Genomic DNA, 17,393 nt, shown 5'->3' with positions numbered 1-17,393 from the left:
TGCAACACACATGCAACGAGCCTAGTCTTGCTGTGCTGGTGATAGAGTCGTTCTGCATGTCATGATGCATATGACTAGATCAGATAGGCTTAGTGTCAGATATATTGTGCATTACCTTCTTGCCATCTTTCAAAGCATAGGTATTGTCATTTAAGTATGAACTTGCTTGAACTTCTCTGTAAATTCACAAGCATCTCGCTGATGTAAATTATTCTGAGATTGCAAAATCCTTTTCTTATGAATGTGAGAGTCATGCTGTTTGACATTTTGTTGGGAAATCTTAGGCTTTCTCTTGGTAGCATAGTATAAAGGTGTAATTCCCACCCAACAACAGTGCTTGCATTACTGAGAAGAATGGACATCTGGATGCACTGACAGGTTTTCATCCTTGTTTTGCTTTCCATGCATCACATATTCAGCCTACTTTCTGAAAAGATACAGCTTACTGGAAATTGTTAAAACTTTGAAACTGCATTACAAGTTTACTCATGTAAGGTAACCAATTACAACGTCTCATGTGCAAACAAAATTTTTCATACCCATCATAATTCATACCATTTGGACCTTAGAGAGGTCTGGAATTATAGGGGAAAAGGGAAAGAGAAGGAGAAGAAAATGGAAGTACTGAATCTAGGAACACAGGAATCCGATATTAAATCCTTAAGTTCTTCCCTGCCATGGTACGAAGAAATCCAGTCAAAATCTGGGCAAGTACTGGGGTACTTGCCTAAAGCCCGTGACGTGTTTGCATCCTGTCTCCCTTCACAGGCCTCACAAACTCATGGCACCATCCACGTTTCCTTTAAAGATCCTCCCACGTGGCAGATCAGTGTTCTGTAGCTCTTGGACATCTGTGGTCTGGAGTCGGGGATCAAGAGCAAGGCTTTCTGAATCCCAGGCAGTTTCATGCCAACGCTCTGGCTTCGTGCAGGCAGCCTTCTTTCGAGCAAGACAGGCGTGTGCAGGCAGAAGGTCTGTGCTGGCAATGGCGAGGAGTGGTTGTGCAGCACTGCAGAGTAAACGCATTGTGCCTGACTGATGTTCTTTGTTGCTCACCTATGGACCCAGAGGTACAAGCACTGTATACCTGTCTTGCAATTTAGTATTTGCTCTAATAAGCATACTACTGAAAGAAAAATGGGCATCAACAGAAATACTGGGAAGTACTCAGAAACTGCGGAGGCAGTGTAAAGGAGAAATTAAATGAGGGTAAACTTCGAAACAAGTAAATACCACACACTGATAGGTTTTAATTGAAATGCACACACTTAATATAAAGGAGAAGCTTTAGGAAGTGATAGCACTAAAAGACCTACTTGCAGATGGATAGATATTAGACCTGGATTTGCAAAATCTTGTAACGATCAAAAAAGTCAGTACAGATTTGAATCCTGAACTAGATTTGGCTGGGGGTTTTTGTTTGTTTGTTTTAACTGAAAACACCAAAACATTGAAGAAGTGACATTTTAATAGGAATGTGGTAGATGAGGGAGAACTTCTTTTGGAAAAGATTCCGTATATCTAAGGTTATTCTCTCTTGTTGCCCGATGTCCATGACATGCTACTGGGCTATGAAAAATTACAGTTAAAGTCCGTGGTCTGGCTTCCTCATGCAATCCATGCTCCTAAGTGAATACTGGAGCTGCTGGACCCAATTCGTGCTGTGTAAATAGTTTATGGGAAGAGGAACTCAGAGCTGTGTCTTCATACTGGGTGAGTGGTCTAACCATGTAGCTGTAGGCAGCATCTCTGCCTCTTTATATGTTTATGAAGACTGGAACAATTCCTGCAAAAGAAACAGAGATCCCTGTGTTCATGCTAGCCTGGGAGATATATAAGAATTGGGAGATAGGGGGATGACAGGTAAGGCCTTCAGTGAGAGTCCTCTAATTATTGGCTCCTTTTTCATGAAGAATGTCATCCAAAGGGGTTATTCTTGTTTTGGTTCAGAATGAAATCTTTCTTTTAGCTCTGGGATTCAATATGTTGTCTACCCCTCCCGTCCTCCACATTTGATCAGAGCTCTGAGTTTCCTTTCTCACCAGCTTTATCTATCATTATTTTGTGGGTTTCATATGTTTCCTAGACAAATTGGCTCAAAAATTGGAATTTTGAAAGAGTTAACTTTAGTTTTCAGTCCTAAGTATTGCAGTGGTCAGAAAGTTGCTTTGCTTGAGTCTTGGTGGCAGAGTGTGCGTGTGTAAAGGTGTTTTTTTTCCCTTTTCCTCAGCCTAGCATGAGGTGACAATGCAAAGTTTCTTTTCCTCTTACTGCTAACAATCCACACGTTGATGCCTGATAGGAAAAATAATGCTCGCAAGGTTACCGTATTTTTCATATGTATACACTGTGGGTTATCTCTGGCTTGAGAGTTTTGTTTGTTTTTAAACGCGGGCCAAGTCAAACCCTGCGGTTTAGCAGCAGCGTGTATTGTGTGTGCAGGCATAACAGGGGAGAAGTTTTATTCCATGGTTCCTTCCTTAGTATCCTGGTCTCTCGTGGCTTGTTCGCACTGTGGATATGAATTATATGTGAACTTTTTTTTTTTTTTTTAAAAAAAAGAACTTTTTAAGGGCTCCGAGTTACCTGAAGCAAAGGTTATGTATGTGCAAATACAGTGCTGTTATTCTAGGCCTCTGGGATATTACTGCCCTACAAAATATATGGAACCTAATAGAAACGGCTGTTTCATGACGTACTATGTAGTTTGTTACTTTGAGACTATAAAACTTGATTTGCTTGTCAATCTAAGCAGACCTAGTACACAGTAAACAACCCATGTAGTAAATCAAGATGCCCTGCACTCACCAGAGAAGCCTTTTTCAAACAAAATACGTACCATGTTCAGTTAGGAGAATATGTGCTAAATATCCCCATTATAAATCACGAATCAGAATCACAGAAGAGTGATTAGTCAGCTTGCTGGTATTTTTCCATTTATATTGCCCTGTTAAAGTAAATAGTTATTTTTCATTTCTTTACTGTTGTTGGTTACAACAAGATCTATTGACTTGGGAGTTACCAGAAGCTAGTAACTTTCCATATTATTGATACTTTCAGATTTATAATTGTATTCCTATAGAACAGAAAACCAAGATAAGACTTTTTCTTTCTTTCCCTCCACCATCTCTCACTTCCCTTCTTTTCACAGAATATCTCCATGCATAACACAGTTGGAGGAGCAATGGCAGGACCTGGATCTCACCAGCTGACAAATACAAGGATGCCAAACCACGACACCAGCGTTGTGATTCAACAAGCCATGCCATCTCCACAGTCCAGTTCGGTCATTACACAAGCACCTTCCACAAATCGGCAGATTGGGTGAGTCCATTCCCATTTTCTCATTTCTCCAGTTTTCTGGCTCTAGCAGCTGTATGCAGGACCAGATGTTGTCCTTGTGGTTCTTAAGGTTTAGCTGCATGCAGGACCAGATGTTGTCCTCGCGGTTCTTGAGGTTATGGAGTTTGCACTTGATCCTGCCAGCATGTGGCAAGGACCCCTGCAAGACGTGTTGCAGGCTGTGGGGGAACGGGCAGGTTACTGCGTGTATTCCAGGCCAGGAACTTTGGTTCAAAAGGGGCAGAGTGCTTTACTTGCAGGGAAGTCCTGCTTTCCTCATTCTGTTTTTCGGTTTTATCTGCTTACGTTCAAAGTTCATGTTGGTTCTGTAACTGCTCTGGGAAGAAAGGCAGAGTATTTCTGAAGCTGATCCTTTCACTTCTTTCAATGGGAATTCTGGGTGCTCAGTGGGATTGGACTATTTCCTACGTACTCTGTTTAATTGAGGAATGCTATTAGGCAAAATAAAAGGACCACCAACATAAATGGAGTTTGGTACAGAGACCTCTGTGAACAGTTGCTCAATTTGTGATGATGGATCCATATTTATTTCCATAAATTGACAGTATGGATGCTTATTGTATTGGCTTGAATGCTGATTCTGTGCTCATGTTTGGAGAATTGTGTGAACAAAAGCATCCGTGTTTTGTACACTTGGTTACTTCCAGCAAGCATGAGGTCCTCATAAGTCACAATAACTTGTTTTTAATTATACAGAAACTGCCAAGATGGTTTGAGGGTACAGTTTTTCATCACACAACTCAGAATTTGGGAGATTTTATGCTTAAAAACAGACGGATAAATAGATATATCAGTAGAAAAAGAAGCAAAAGTCTAGATTCATTATCTGTCATTTGTAATTTGGTCACATCCATTATACGATAAGTGCAAAAGCAGTCTCTGTCCCCAGTCATTGTCTAAATAATTGATGAGCAACTTTCAGTCTCTTCAGAGTAAAACCGAAAAGTGAAATCCTGGCATTGAAAACTCAAAAACTAGTTATTTGTGTGTTTTCTTTCAAGATTCGTGGTGTTTGGGGGAGGATGTAGACCACAGGTTCTCTGTCTCTCAGTGCCATGGCAGCAGGGATGGCCCTGGCACTGACTGCTTTGGAAGGGTCACCCAGCCACACGCAGGACATGGGTTCCATCTGCTGCCCCATTTCTGTGCTCCTGGCAAAGCTCCTCTATTTTCCTTTTTATTACTATTTCAGGATTTGGTTCTTCATATAGAAATCTGATAATATGGGTCAGATATACAGAGGCACATCTATCAAATATGTTTATGTTACATACTGACAAAAGACAGCGTTCATTAATTTCATGCTCAATACTGTTTGCCTGTGAATCTGAGAAAGTTGTTGTCTTATATATGTCCCATTCTATTCAAAGACAGGGGCCTGGAAGAGAGGGAGGGAGGAAGAAACTGCTTCCTTTTCAGTTTTAGAAAGAAAAACAGCTAATGCCATTATTTGGGTTAAGGATGATTAAGCTCCTATTCAAAATGTGACTTAATAGGTCTAGTGGTAATTATTATCCTAATTTAAAAAAAAAAAAAAAAAAAAAAAAAAACCAACAAAACAAAACAAAAACAAAAAAACAATCAACTTTTAATACTCAGTGGTGAGGTGTTTTATATGGGACTGTACTTGGCTTCCAAACAATTGTTTCTATGTAATGAGAAAAAAACTGCATGTGGTTTTGCAGAACCCTGTCAGTCAGGTTTTAGGTTTGCATTGGTTTGGGGCCATGGTGATTAGAATCTCCAGAGTTGGATGGGGTGAGGATAAAAAGGCTTATTTCCTAGTCAGTGGTGAGTGTCTCATTCAGGAAACTTTGTCATGACATATCTTAATTCTCCCTTGTGATTGAATCACACAAATGTTTCCGAAGTCTGAGTCTAAAGCTGCTCTATTGGGAGGCAATTGTCAGCATTTTAGTCTCTGTGACTTGGTGCGTGAATGAGACTTATGATGTGACCTCCAGCATGCTCTGTTCCCCATTCTTCCCTCTTCCTAGGAGGTTTTGTTTTTTGTTCATGGTGTGTCCTAGGAGATAATTGCTGCATTTTCGACTTCATCTACTTGCCAAAGTGTTGAGCATCCTTGTTGTTCGTCGTCTTTTCCTTCAGTCTTTTCCCTGTGGTGCCTGCTTTATTTATTCAAAGAACATATCTTGTCATGTCCATTTATCTTCATCTTATCCTTCTAAATGTGCTAAGAATTATATCCAAGTCTCATTCACAAGGAATACAGAGTGGACAACGGTTTTAATATTGGGCAACTGAAGAAAAATCCAGATGGAATTGAAAAATGTTTGAGTTCTGCAAAGTTTAGTGGTTTTGGTTTGGCCTTAGAAAGTTGAGATGGTTCAGCTTTTTAACAAACCCAAATCCTGAGGTGCTCAAATAAGTGGTTTTGGGTTGGGCTCCCCCCTTTTTTTAAAACATCTGAAGCTGCCCCAAAGGGTAGATGAGTCCTTACTGTGGAGAAGTGTGCCAGGGAATATGCCTTTTAATGAGCAGTAAAACCAGCAGAGAGCAACAGGGTAAAACTCCAAGTTCTGTAAGAGCAGGATCAAGCCCTAAAGGTTATATAGAACCATCTTGTAGCAATATTCTGATTTTTATCACAACCACAAATATTTTAGTGTCAGACTATGGCCAAGCCACCTGCAAATGTTTGTGATGGCCTTACTCCAATGAAAACAGGGAACAGCAATGAAAGTCTTCATTTAGACCCTGCTCGTAGGCTGTGCTCTAGTAACAGAGAATGGGACCCACCTGTGCCCGCACACAGCTCGTTTCACAGTGAGGAGTGGGTGAGTTTACAGCAGCTGACATTCCCAAGGGGTGTGATTTTTCCCTACTTTCTTCTCTATTCTTTTTCCTCCCTTTCCCTCCCTCCATGCCTCACCTTTTTCCTATCCCCTACTCTGGCTTTGGGGGCTTGCATAAAAAATGAGATATTGACACAAGGCATGGGAAAACATGACAGAATGAGTGTTGTTGGGCAAGCCTTACTGGCACAGTGTATATACACACATTGTTTCAGGTATTAAGCTTCATCTACTACTGAACAGGCAGCCAGCCAGATTAACCAGAAAAAGGGAAGAGCACAAAGGTTAATAATTTAAAAAATAAGACAGGGTGCAATTCCACTTCCCTCCTACCATGTACCTTGGTTGAGAACAAACAGCAACATTATCATTACAGCGAACTGGCGGGTTGATATGAAGGTCCCAGATAGTATTTACGTGGTGAGGCAGTCTCTAACCTCCTTGCTATCCCTCCTCCCTCCCCCCCAAGCCTTTAGCATGTGGGAGGAATGCTGTAACTAGTAACTACTTGTGCTGATGAAAAATCAGTTGAGGAACACTTAGCAGTGAAGGGTGTCTTTGGCTGATTAATAGCACATCATTTGGAGATGAGATACATGGAGGAAAAGCAGTAAGGCTTATGGAGGAAGGGAAGAAAAAGTGATATAAGACATACATTTGTCAAAGGTATAGAAAGGCAGATAAGCTGAATCAGCTCAAGATATGGAACACTGAACTAGGCTGTACCACAGCAGTGTTTGTTGTCTTTTTACAAATAACTCAATTTTTTCAGTGACTGAGTATTCAGCAAGGTATGTGAAAATTATGGTCAGACAAATTGGTGACAACACAGTACGCTGGTTGCTTTATCTGGGCATGCCTTTTGCTAGGTCAGATGTCTTTTTCAGACCAGCAAAGAGTGGCTGCAGGCTAACTGCTTAGTGTTCCTGGAGAAAGTAACCTGCTGCTGTTTTTCAAGCTAGTAGCAGACCTAACTAGTAATTATTCCAGCTTGAAATTCACTGGTACGGCTCTGTATCTGAAAAGGGACCAACAAGAGGATTGAGGGTTGTCATAGATCCAGCAAGTTGCTGACATTATACTCTAATGGAGAGGGAGACGTGAGTCCAGTTTCAGTGAGCTCAGGCTCCAAAGTGGACATAGAGCGTTAACCATGTGATGTAGATTATCTGTTTTCAAAGCGTTGTAGAGCATTTTAATCAAGATAAGATGGTTTTCTGGCACTAGCATCAGAAGGGAAAAATTGCAACCACATTTGGTGAAATGCAAGCAGGTAGGAGAAGGCAACAAAAGGGGTTTGGAAGATGTCTTTGGTGCCTTTATGGACTGAAGAATCATGGTACCAGTGGGAGAACAGCCTTTCAGTCCCCACGTGCAGCATTCATTTTAACACTTATGTGTTTCCTTCCTGTTCTTCTCTCTTCTTTCTCATGAGGCCACACATCTCTCTCTGTTTCCAGTTTATCATTTTTTCATGGGGTTGAATGCTTTCCAAACAGAGGGGAATGGGAAATGGAGTGGTCATGAAAACTGCATGTAATGGGACCAACAGAGGTTCAGTGACACAATGAAGAGCAGACTCATTGTGACTGGCCTTGGGGATTTGGAAAATGAAAAAAACTTTTCAGCTGTAGTCTTAATTTGAAGGATGGTAGAAGGCTTCTCTGTGGCAAGCACAGGAGTTTTACCATGGCAGTGAGCTATCTGAGACTGCAGCTGCTGGTTGAGTTCTCAGAGTATCCTGCTATCATCCTCTATAGCTTGAGGAAACAGGAAAGACTCCTGTAAGAGACTTTCACAGGCAGAAACCTTTCCATAATGCAGCCAGTTCTGGAAGGCACTTGGAATAGGCTGGTAACTCAGAATGGTCTTTGTACATGCCAGAGAAAGTCTCTCTTTAAGCTCCTAGTAAATTGGAGGAGTGCATGGCATCAAAAAGGCCATGGAATTATGTGCTTTTGTTAAATTGAAAGACCAGTTCCTTTTCCAGGAAACCTGGGATAAAAGCCTCTGTTCCAACTTGTGTGTTTGAACGGAAGCACCACAGTATGTTGTGAGATGAGCAGAAATGTGCAGTGAGAGATGAAGTATCAAATGACTCACGTTTACTTGATCAGGTCCATTCCATAGCCTTGGCTGCACAGGATTTAAGAACATCAGCTAGGTCACTGGAAGGGGAGAAGAGGGGAGAGGTGGGAAGAGAGAGCATCTGACAATGTCATTCTGTCCAAGTATTTTTTTCTGTCTTTATACTCAAAGTTAGGCTTCAATCCCTGTTTAATGCTCCTGTTTCTTTTTCTTCTGCTTATGCTAAGACATTTTTTCTGTAGTCCTTTCTACTACGCTGACCTCAGCCAACCTCAACATGGAATCCCATCAAGCCGCATGTGCTCAGCAGTCACAAGTCTCTGGGAAGCTCAGGTGAATTACTTAGGAAATTATTACAAGTGAGCCATTCACAGAAACAAGCTGTCTCATAGCTTATGTCTAGTAGACAGGGTGATGTGGGAGCAAATGGGGTCTGATAGATGGATCCTCTCAAGCTGTTTTGTCCCTTTTAGCTAGCTGCTGTCCAGGTCCACACACTGACCTGCAGACCGAACTGCGCTGCTCTGTGTGTGACGTTTGGAAGCTTTGTCTGCTCCCCATCCTCCCCTGTTGTTGTTTGCATCGGCATGTTCAGGGGCTGCTGACTCAGTCTCTCCTGACACTGCTAAGTCAGGAAGAAAAAGAGCAAACAGCACCGGTCTCTGTGTCAGACACAGCACAAAGGGGTGATTGTTCACGACATCTCTCTTCTATCCCCAACCACATACTCCCGTGCCTTCCCCAAAACTCTTTCTTACTGTAAGGTCTAGGGAGGGGTTGGAAAGTACTGACATGTATCAAGATGACTTTCAGAGGACTGAAAAGGAGGATCATTAGCCAGGTAATAAATAGCCTGACAACCAGGAATGGAGACAGCGTAGTGTGTTTCTTATCCAATTTGAAGTTAACTGTTATCCTGAAAGTTACGCCCTTGTTACACATATTGGTTGAAATATTAATGAACACGGTATTTTATGCCTCACGCTTTCTACTCGATAAAGGTCCTAAGCTTATTAGAAATGTTGCTTGTTCACAGTAAGAAGACCAAAAAACAGTGTCAGGGATATTGTGTGACTTGCTGGCCACTGACTCCTTACTAGGATTGCTGTCTTTCATTAAGAAGAGAAACCAGCCCTCTCCCTCTCCTGATGGTTGTTTCAGATAGGCAGCAAAACCACGCTCAAGCCGATTCTTATAGAAGTAGTTTCTAAGAAATGGATCATGACGTTTCCGTTCTGGAAAGCTCGTCCTGCCCAAGAACTATAGGAAATTGAGATCAGAATAGTGTATTGCACCCATAACTGTATCTGAACAGAAATACCAAGCTTTCATAAGCATTGGTTGGCTCTCACATCAGAGTGAGTCATAAATAGGACTTAAATATGATATACTGAACTTGGAGAATACAGCACTGATTGCTTAATTTTAGTGGTTGGTATCTCTTATGTACCTCCTGTGTGTATATATATATATAATACACACTGTATAAATCTTCTTTAAAGGTGTCATCAAAATTTATAGTCAGAGCTTCTGATTTATGTGACTCTTTGAACTAAAACAGATGTAAAATCATTTTCGGGTGGAAGAGGATCTCGGAGTTGCAGTGGGTTTGATGTGGCAGATCAAGCTTTCCTAGTCCAGAAATGATCATTAGAGCTCTGCACAGCCGAATCGCGTAGCTCTGCTCTTCATCACAGGTTTGCACTTAACATGCCCTGATGCATGATTCCAGTATGTGTTTTATCCAAGTGTCAGCCTGTTTGACAGGTAACTAAGCCATAGTAAAACACTAACTCAAACAATATAGACTTTGTTTGATGTAAGGCACTTATTTATTTATTTATTTATTTATTTTTCTTTTTATTAAGGGAGTAATTTGCAGGTTTCAGAGAAACAGCAAGCTTTGGGATGCTGCCTCACACCATGTCAGTTCAGAGAAGGGCTTAAATGTTTGCTGGGGGTGGCACAACGTCTATAACAAGTGAGGAAAAAGTGAAGAGCTTTATCTGCAAAGAGCTCTGATAAAAATTGAGGTGCTCACTAAGAAGTTATGTTTGTATCTGTTTCAGTAAGGGAATTGGCATTGATGTGCTGAACAGAACCCACCTCAATTTACATGGCTTGACTTGCTCAGTGTATTTCTGAATGCTTTCAAAGGGATATAAAAGCATACCACGTTAATAAACTACTATAAGTTAGTAAAGTGTTAATGGGTTTTTTTGTTTGTTTGTTTGTTTTTTTAAGCTGATACCTGGCTGAAAACCAATGACAGTAGTTCAGAGAAAAATGCCTGAGGGAAAACACAGAAATTGCAGACTATGCATAAAGTGTATGGATCCTATTTTACCACCTGTAAAAGTAGGCCTCCCTATTAATTGATGGGTTGAGTTTTAGAAATCAGTGGTGCAGTATGGTCCCATGTAAGGCATATATATGGTTTTATTTATACTTATGGACAGGCCAAATATACGCATTTGAAAAACAAAACAACCGATTTAAATCAGAAGCATAGATAAATCTAAGATGACAACATCACCAAAATGACTTCTTTTAAACACGTGAAATGATGCTTGATTTAGAAGAAAAGAATAATTTGAATAATTCTGTCATTTTGGAGACCTTCTAGCAAAGTTCCACATGGTAAATCATAATTTTAAATTCTCTTAGGAATGTTTAGTAAAAAATTGCTGAGGTGAACAAGGACCTGGTGGCTAGACAGAACCTGCAGGTAGATTGAGAAGTGTTCGTTTTGATGAGTGCAGGAGGAGCGTTCCTTGGAAGAAGGAACAAATTAGAGAGCGTGTTTTAGAAACATTTGCTGCTATGAGCATCTGTGCTCTGCCAACAGAGACGTTTATTCTGAGCTCACATAAATGAAGTGGAATTCTGCCAGTAAAAGAAGGGGTTGTGTTACTCCAGTTGTAGGATCCAGGTCCTAATTGGTTTATGAAACGAAGGGGGCAATCTTTGAGCTATTACCAGCTTCCTCTGCTGCAAGTGAAGTGAATCGCAGCTGTTCTGATAGGGCCCATAAAAACTTGGTGAAGTAATCAAATGTTTTCAGTGGACAATTCTCCAAATGAGTGAAATCCAAATCCCTAGCTTATTTGACAGTCTTTAGAGAATTGTATATACTGCCTGGGGAATTCTGATTTATATTATGTTGCTTTTATCTAGTTCTTTAACCATAGCATCCAGGCTGACTGGTGCTGTAAATGTAAGGGCTCAAAGTAACATTCTTACTTCTTTTTAAGCCTACAAATAGAAATACAGTGTGTACGTATCAAACATTTGATATATAAAAAAAATTGTGCCTGTTGTTCATTTTCTACTTTTTCTTGCTTGTCTCTTTATAGTTTTCTGTCCTTCCCATCTCTTGCTCTTTTTTTGTAAGATAAAAAAAAAAAAGGCACAGTTAGCATCAAATGATCCTAGACAAAAATTCTTCTGACGCTTCTAGTGCCATGATTTCCTCAATGGAAATAGTAGCTTTTTGTCCTTGTAAGATTTCTTCAAGCAAATTAAAATTTTCTAGACCTGGTTAGAAATCAGATATGTTAATCCTGACTTGTTAGCAGTGCAGTTGTTCTAAACCATGTTGCGGTTTCAACCTGACATTTTTGGTATCACTGTGTATGTTGAGCAATTCAAATTTGTCTGTGAAGACCTTTCAGTGTTCATTTAGAGTTCTTTTGTTCTTCTCAGCATTCCTGGCGTTAAGCATTTTTGTTTAGGGCCTGGATGTCTTTAAACATACAATTTTTTTTTTTTTTTTTCCTCCCTCACAGAAATGTCTGCGATTTCCCAGGCAAAGACAGGGTGACCCCACCTTTGAAAGTAAGATGACCTAAAAAGAATAAAAATAATGAGAAGTTTCTTAGAGAGTAATGAATTGTGTTCCCGGGTTGCTTAAATCTCAGCTGGCTGGGCTTGACGCTCATGCTGCTGTGAGCATCCACTTTCACACCTGTAGCTGGGCATTTATACAACATATCATCAAAGCTTCTCCCTTTACATTAGTCCTTGTATGGCAGATGTTGCTTGTCGTATCTTAGGCTGCTGTTGCTGGAGTCTAGAGAGCGACCATGCCACGGCACTTCAGCTGCAAGGTGCTGTCTGAGGGGGGGGCTCTGATCCTTTAAGCACTTTGGAAGCAAGTGCTAGCTACAGTTGAATATCTGGCTTGCTTTTCTGACAGGTGGTTTCTCATACCACATGTCCCTGGCTTGTAACGTGTAGTAGGGTTGTCCCATGTGTTGCATTGGAAGATGCTTAAGACCTTGACAGATCTGGATGGTGGTGCTCTCTTGGAGCATCTGGGCAGGGCTGCCTGCAGAAAGCTTCCCTGACGTGCTCACGTGTAAAGCGTGTGTTCTCAGCAAGTGGTTTTGTGCTGTTACTGGAAACTGCTCCTGGAGAGATGAACTGCTGACTTAATGTGCCTGAAGGAATCTCTCTTTGGATATGCCGGACTTCATTAATTCATTATCGCTGCGAGTTGTTGGTGTAACTTTTTTGGGCAGCACATGTAAAATGAGCATTATGAAAGTGGGCAAAAGGCAGTAGTAGTTTTTCAATACTCAGTCAAACAAGAAGGGTCTGTTAAACAGGCTGTTATGGATGGCTGATCCTGGTTGAAATACTGCTACAACATTTGAAGACATGAATGGAACTGGTAAACAAAGGAGACCAAATTTGAACCAGTTCCCTATTATTTCTCTCAATTTGTGCTTGATTTGAGTGATTTTCTTGGTCTGAGGTTATATGGCACAGGTATTAAACTAAGCCCATACTGGAAATACGTGTTCAGTAGAGTATACAATCAGAGCCCATTAATACATACACCAAATGGAAGGGTCGTATGGAAAACTTTACCTCTTTACAATTAATTTTCTTTTTAGTCTGTTTTAATTTCTTCTTTCCCTGCAGTCCATTCCAGGCCCACAGAGGAAAGAGACCTAGAGTGTCTTTGAATTGTTTCTGATCTGTGGGGAAATAAAATAGGAAGCAGAATAATATTTCTACTGTGAAGTAGCAAAGAAAGCTGGAAGAAAGCAGTCAGTGAGTTCCCTTTGTGCCATACTAAATGGAGGTGGAGAAAGATATGGATTCTGGGCTCCATGACAGGGAAGAAAATCCATACTTGCTTCCAAATTTTCCCCTGGCCTCTATATAGTTCTATTGTTCCAATAAGAAATTTGTGACTCGGAGGATTTATTCAAAATCTATATAAAACATAATAGGCAAAGTTCATTCCAGAAGCCATCAAGTGAAACTATATTTCTCTGTGGGGAAAGCTGGGGTCCCTTCCAGTCTGGTCTTTTTCTGTACACAGCCTAGTAGCATGGAGCTTTTTGTTGCACATTAATGCAACATCAAGGGTTGTGGGGCCCTAACTCCTATAAAGCAAATGCTAGAAACAATATTGGACCCAAACAGAATCCATAAATGCAGAGGGAAGCAAAACCCCATGTATAAAAGAAAACAGGGTTTGAGAACAAAAGCAAAAAACCACATTTCAAACCTCAAGGGGGGAAAAAAATGGATTTTTGTTTTGGAGGAAACGTCCTTGGAAATGTTCAATTTTCCTTATGACCAAGTTGGGAGGCTGTAAGATGTGTCCTTGAAGACGGTGTAAATGACTCCAAGCCAAAAAAACTATTCCACATTGACAATAAAACCCCACCACTGAGGAATACATTTCCTTCTTACTCCTCCTGCTTGCCCATTATAGGAACAGGAAAATAGAGACACGCCTGCCATGTTTACAGGCCCTGCCTTGTTATTTGTATGATGGACAGAGAGCTAAAAGCTGTATTGCCAACACTGCTTATTGGAAAAACCTGGAACTAATTAAGGGAATTCATTTGTTAGTGCTCATATATTCACCGGTGGAAATTACTTGGGAGAACAGTTCTACCAGTACAGAACACTGCTCTGTAATAGAACTGTAGAAGATTGACAAAGGCAACAACAGCTTTGGGGGAATAGGATGAAAAATATTAACCTAAAAAAATTTATTACGTTGGCTTTGAAAGTCGATTTTTTTTCTTTTCTGTCTTCCAGCAGGGAAAAGAGAATGTAATTTTCCTGAACTAGATGATGACTTGTAATGTTTTCACTTGTTACTGATTTACTTACTCGAATGAAACTTATGAATTGCAGTGGCAGTTTCAGTAGAGTAATTTTCAATACTGGGTTATGTTATTTTATTACTGGGTCTGCTGAGTGTTCCTTTCTATGGTGTCTTCTTCCAAGAAGTATGGGCACTGTGAATCATCTTCATGCTACTTTTTCAAAAAGAGACTCTGCATTCCAAAACCAAGAAAACAAGCTACCCAGGCAAAGGGGCTTCTGGTATTTCAGCATGCTGCTCCCTTTCTCCCTACACTTCTCCTGAGCTGTCTGCTTAATTCCAGATCTGCTCCCACAAGCTGACACAGGTCTTTGTTTACAAGTCAAGTCACAGGATACAAGGTGAGTATACCTGTTGCACAGTGCCTTCCTTGTTCTTGCTGAGATACGATGTGCTTTTCTGGATGGGAAGCAGCAATGATGAGTCATTGTCATTAAGGTAACAGTGTGTATTGTCAAAAGGAGAAAAAAAAAAAACAAACCCAAAACAATCTGAAATAAGCTGAAGGTCAGTCTCTGAAGATTTCAGCCATTGTTGGAATTCCTCTTTTGCAGTTGCTTCTGCGTCATGTAGTGTGTGTTGGATGCATTCTGTTTTGACATTTGTGGTGACAGTGGAAGGCATACATATCTACATATGCTCCTGCTGATTTTTTTAGGATACGTGATCACTTACGTTTGCACCTAGATGCTCTCTGTCCCTCTGGTTCTCTATTTTTGCAGAGATGCAAGGGGACATGATCTTTTACTACAAGTCATGACATTTCCACTCCCAGTTCAGTGGTAGCTCCAGGGTTCAATCTTGAAGCCTAAAAATGAACTACGCTAAAGGGCTGTTACTGTCAAGAATAAAGCCATGTACTGTAACTGAGGGTAATCAGTTTGGATCACATTTGCAGATTCTTTATATTAGCTTTATCAGGTCGGGCCATCAGAGAGCAGATAGACAGGTAAGACCAAAAGACCTCTGAACCCAATTAAAGTTGTACCACAAAGAAATCAAGTTCATGTGGTTTACATTTCAGAAAGTTACATTTGGTGGGCTGTACGTACTTTTATTCTGTAACCTAATGCAGACCATGTGAACATTTGAAACTCTTTTAACAGTTAAACCAGCTCAAATAACACAGAACCAGAGCAGCAATAAAGAATGAATTAAGACTGATTGCAACTACAGCCAATTTTTTTTTTCTCTTAAAGAAATATAAATGAGTGATATATTTAAAAACTACCATATATATAGTAATTTTGTCTCCAGCTTTTAGCATGACAATAGCCATTCTCTTATCTTTTAAAATAAATGTTTGATTTAAAAAAGGAATCCTAAACTCACATTCTTTCATTTGCAGTAGTTCGGGGTGAGTTTGGATGTGCTGTGCAACCACTGATATTCCCATTGATGCACATAGTTTGGGAATTGGTCATACAGCTCTGAGATAATCCTGAGGAGTTGACATTTAAAATACTTGGCAAAATAAGAGCATGAGAATGTGAGGATAAGAAAATAGGTATTTTATTTGTAGTCCTTTTTCTTAAAGCCAATAGATGTGTGTGCAGCTTTTTGTTCACAAACACTCCTTGCTCACTGACATTAGATAGGCTGTATGTGTGGAGCAAATAGATGTTGAACTGGTGCAGACTGAGATGTGTTCAGTCGCTCTGTTTGCGGGACAAAGAGACTGAACGAAAGTGCTGAAGCCTTCAGAAGACCTGGCTGGAGGTGCACAGCACCAAATGTGCCTGTGTCCTGCAGCTAACTTCAGGAAAGTGATGCGGTTTACATCGAAAGGGAACAAGATGACTGTCATAGTTAGCTCCAGGATCATTTAATGGATCAGGTTCCTTGTTTTTTCTCCGTAACACAGATTTTCTAGGACTTTGGGAGGGCGTCCTGGTCTTGGGAAAGGAGATCAAGCCCACAGCTCTTGTCTGTGCTATATTCTCTCCTGAAAGAAAAACTTCCTAGGGCCCCAATCCTTCCCTCGTATCTCCAAGACACTGGAATGCAAACCTCGTGCCATTCTGCTTTTTGGCACGAAGCCACGGGGCTATCAGCGGCTGAGCCCGGCTCCGGGGCGCGGCTGCTCGTGGATAGAGCTCGTGGATTGAGCTCGTGGATTGAGCTCGTTTTCCCCCAAACAGCTGTCCTGATGTGTCTGGGTGTACAGCAGCTTTCCTCGCTGCTCTTCATGTAGAGCTGGCCGCTCTGTTGTCTGTGTGTGTCCCCCCCCCACCTTGCCCATAAGCTTTTGGGGCTGACGTGGCAGGGAGCGCGTTCAGGCGTGGGGCTCTCAATTTGGCCTGATTGAAACCTAAGGTTGTGTATCACCGAGACTTTTTTGTGACTGCTGCTCTTTCCACAGGTCACAGACAGTAATTCAGCAGCTCTCCTCCTCTCCCTGGGTGTGAACAGCTTGAAGATCATGCACTCATGCTTACTTTTCAGAAGCAGACAATTAGAGAGGAGAGATAGTGTTGATTTATTTTTTTCTTTAAATCTTAGTTAAAAATGTAGCAAAACACTTGCTTTCTGTAAAGGAATGTCCCTCATATCACCATTCCCAAGCGGTGGCTGACGCACTACTCATGAAATGCAAGCTGTTTCAGAGTGCTAATGCTGGGAGCTGGGGCTGCCATTGCTTATTCTCGGAAGTGGGGGGACTGGGAGAAAAAAAACCTCCATCTGCACCAATGCACAGACACTTCTGCTGTGCGGGGACCAGAGCTGGTGGAGTGGAAGAGGGGGACACTCTTCTCTCACTTTTTGTTATATATTGGTCTTGGCAGGGTAGTTGAAGATGCTTGCATGGAACTAGGAAAAGAGGGGTATATACTGGGAAGGGTAAAATGGGAAAATGGCTGCTACTTCTAACACTGCCATCTATCACTCTGAGATAAAGAAAACCAGAAGACTGTCAAGTTCTTTAGAGAACAGACAGTGTAAACAGGGAAAACACTTAAGCTCTGATTATAAGGACAACAGAAAATCTG

The 17,393-nt window shown here is 41.0% G+C and overlaps 1 protein-coding gene across 1 annotated transcript in view; it reads left to right on the top strand.

Moving 5' to 3' along the window:
- The window catches only part of CREB5 (cAMP responsive element binding protein 5), a 264,530-nt gene that overhangs the window by 84,831 nt on the left and 162,306 nt on the right, over positions 1 to 17,393 (top strand). The window contains exon 5 of the mRNA XM_032991717.2: positions 3,152 to 3,324. Coding sequence (XP_032847608.1) covers positions 3,152 to 3,324 — 173 coding nt within the window. The remainder of the gene's footprint in view (positions 1 to 3,151; positions 3,325 to 17,393) is intronic.

The sequence above is a fragment of the Tyto alba genome, unplaced genomic scaffold (assembly GCF_018691265.1).
Source record: "Tyto alba isolate M040663 unplaced genomic scaffold, T.alba_DEE_v4.0 Super-Scaffold_38, whole genome shotgun sequence".
NCBI classification, from domain to species: domain Eukaryota; kingdom Metazoa; phylum Chordata; class Aves; order Strigiformes; family Tytonidae; genus Tyto; species Tyto alba.
The sequence above is the reverse complement of the archived record's forward strand: the minus strand, read 5'-3'. Positions and strand labels throughout refer to the sequence as shown.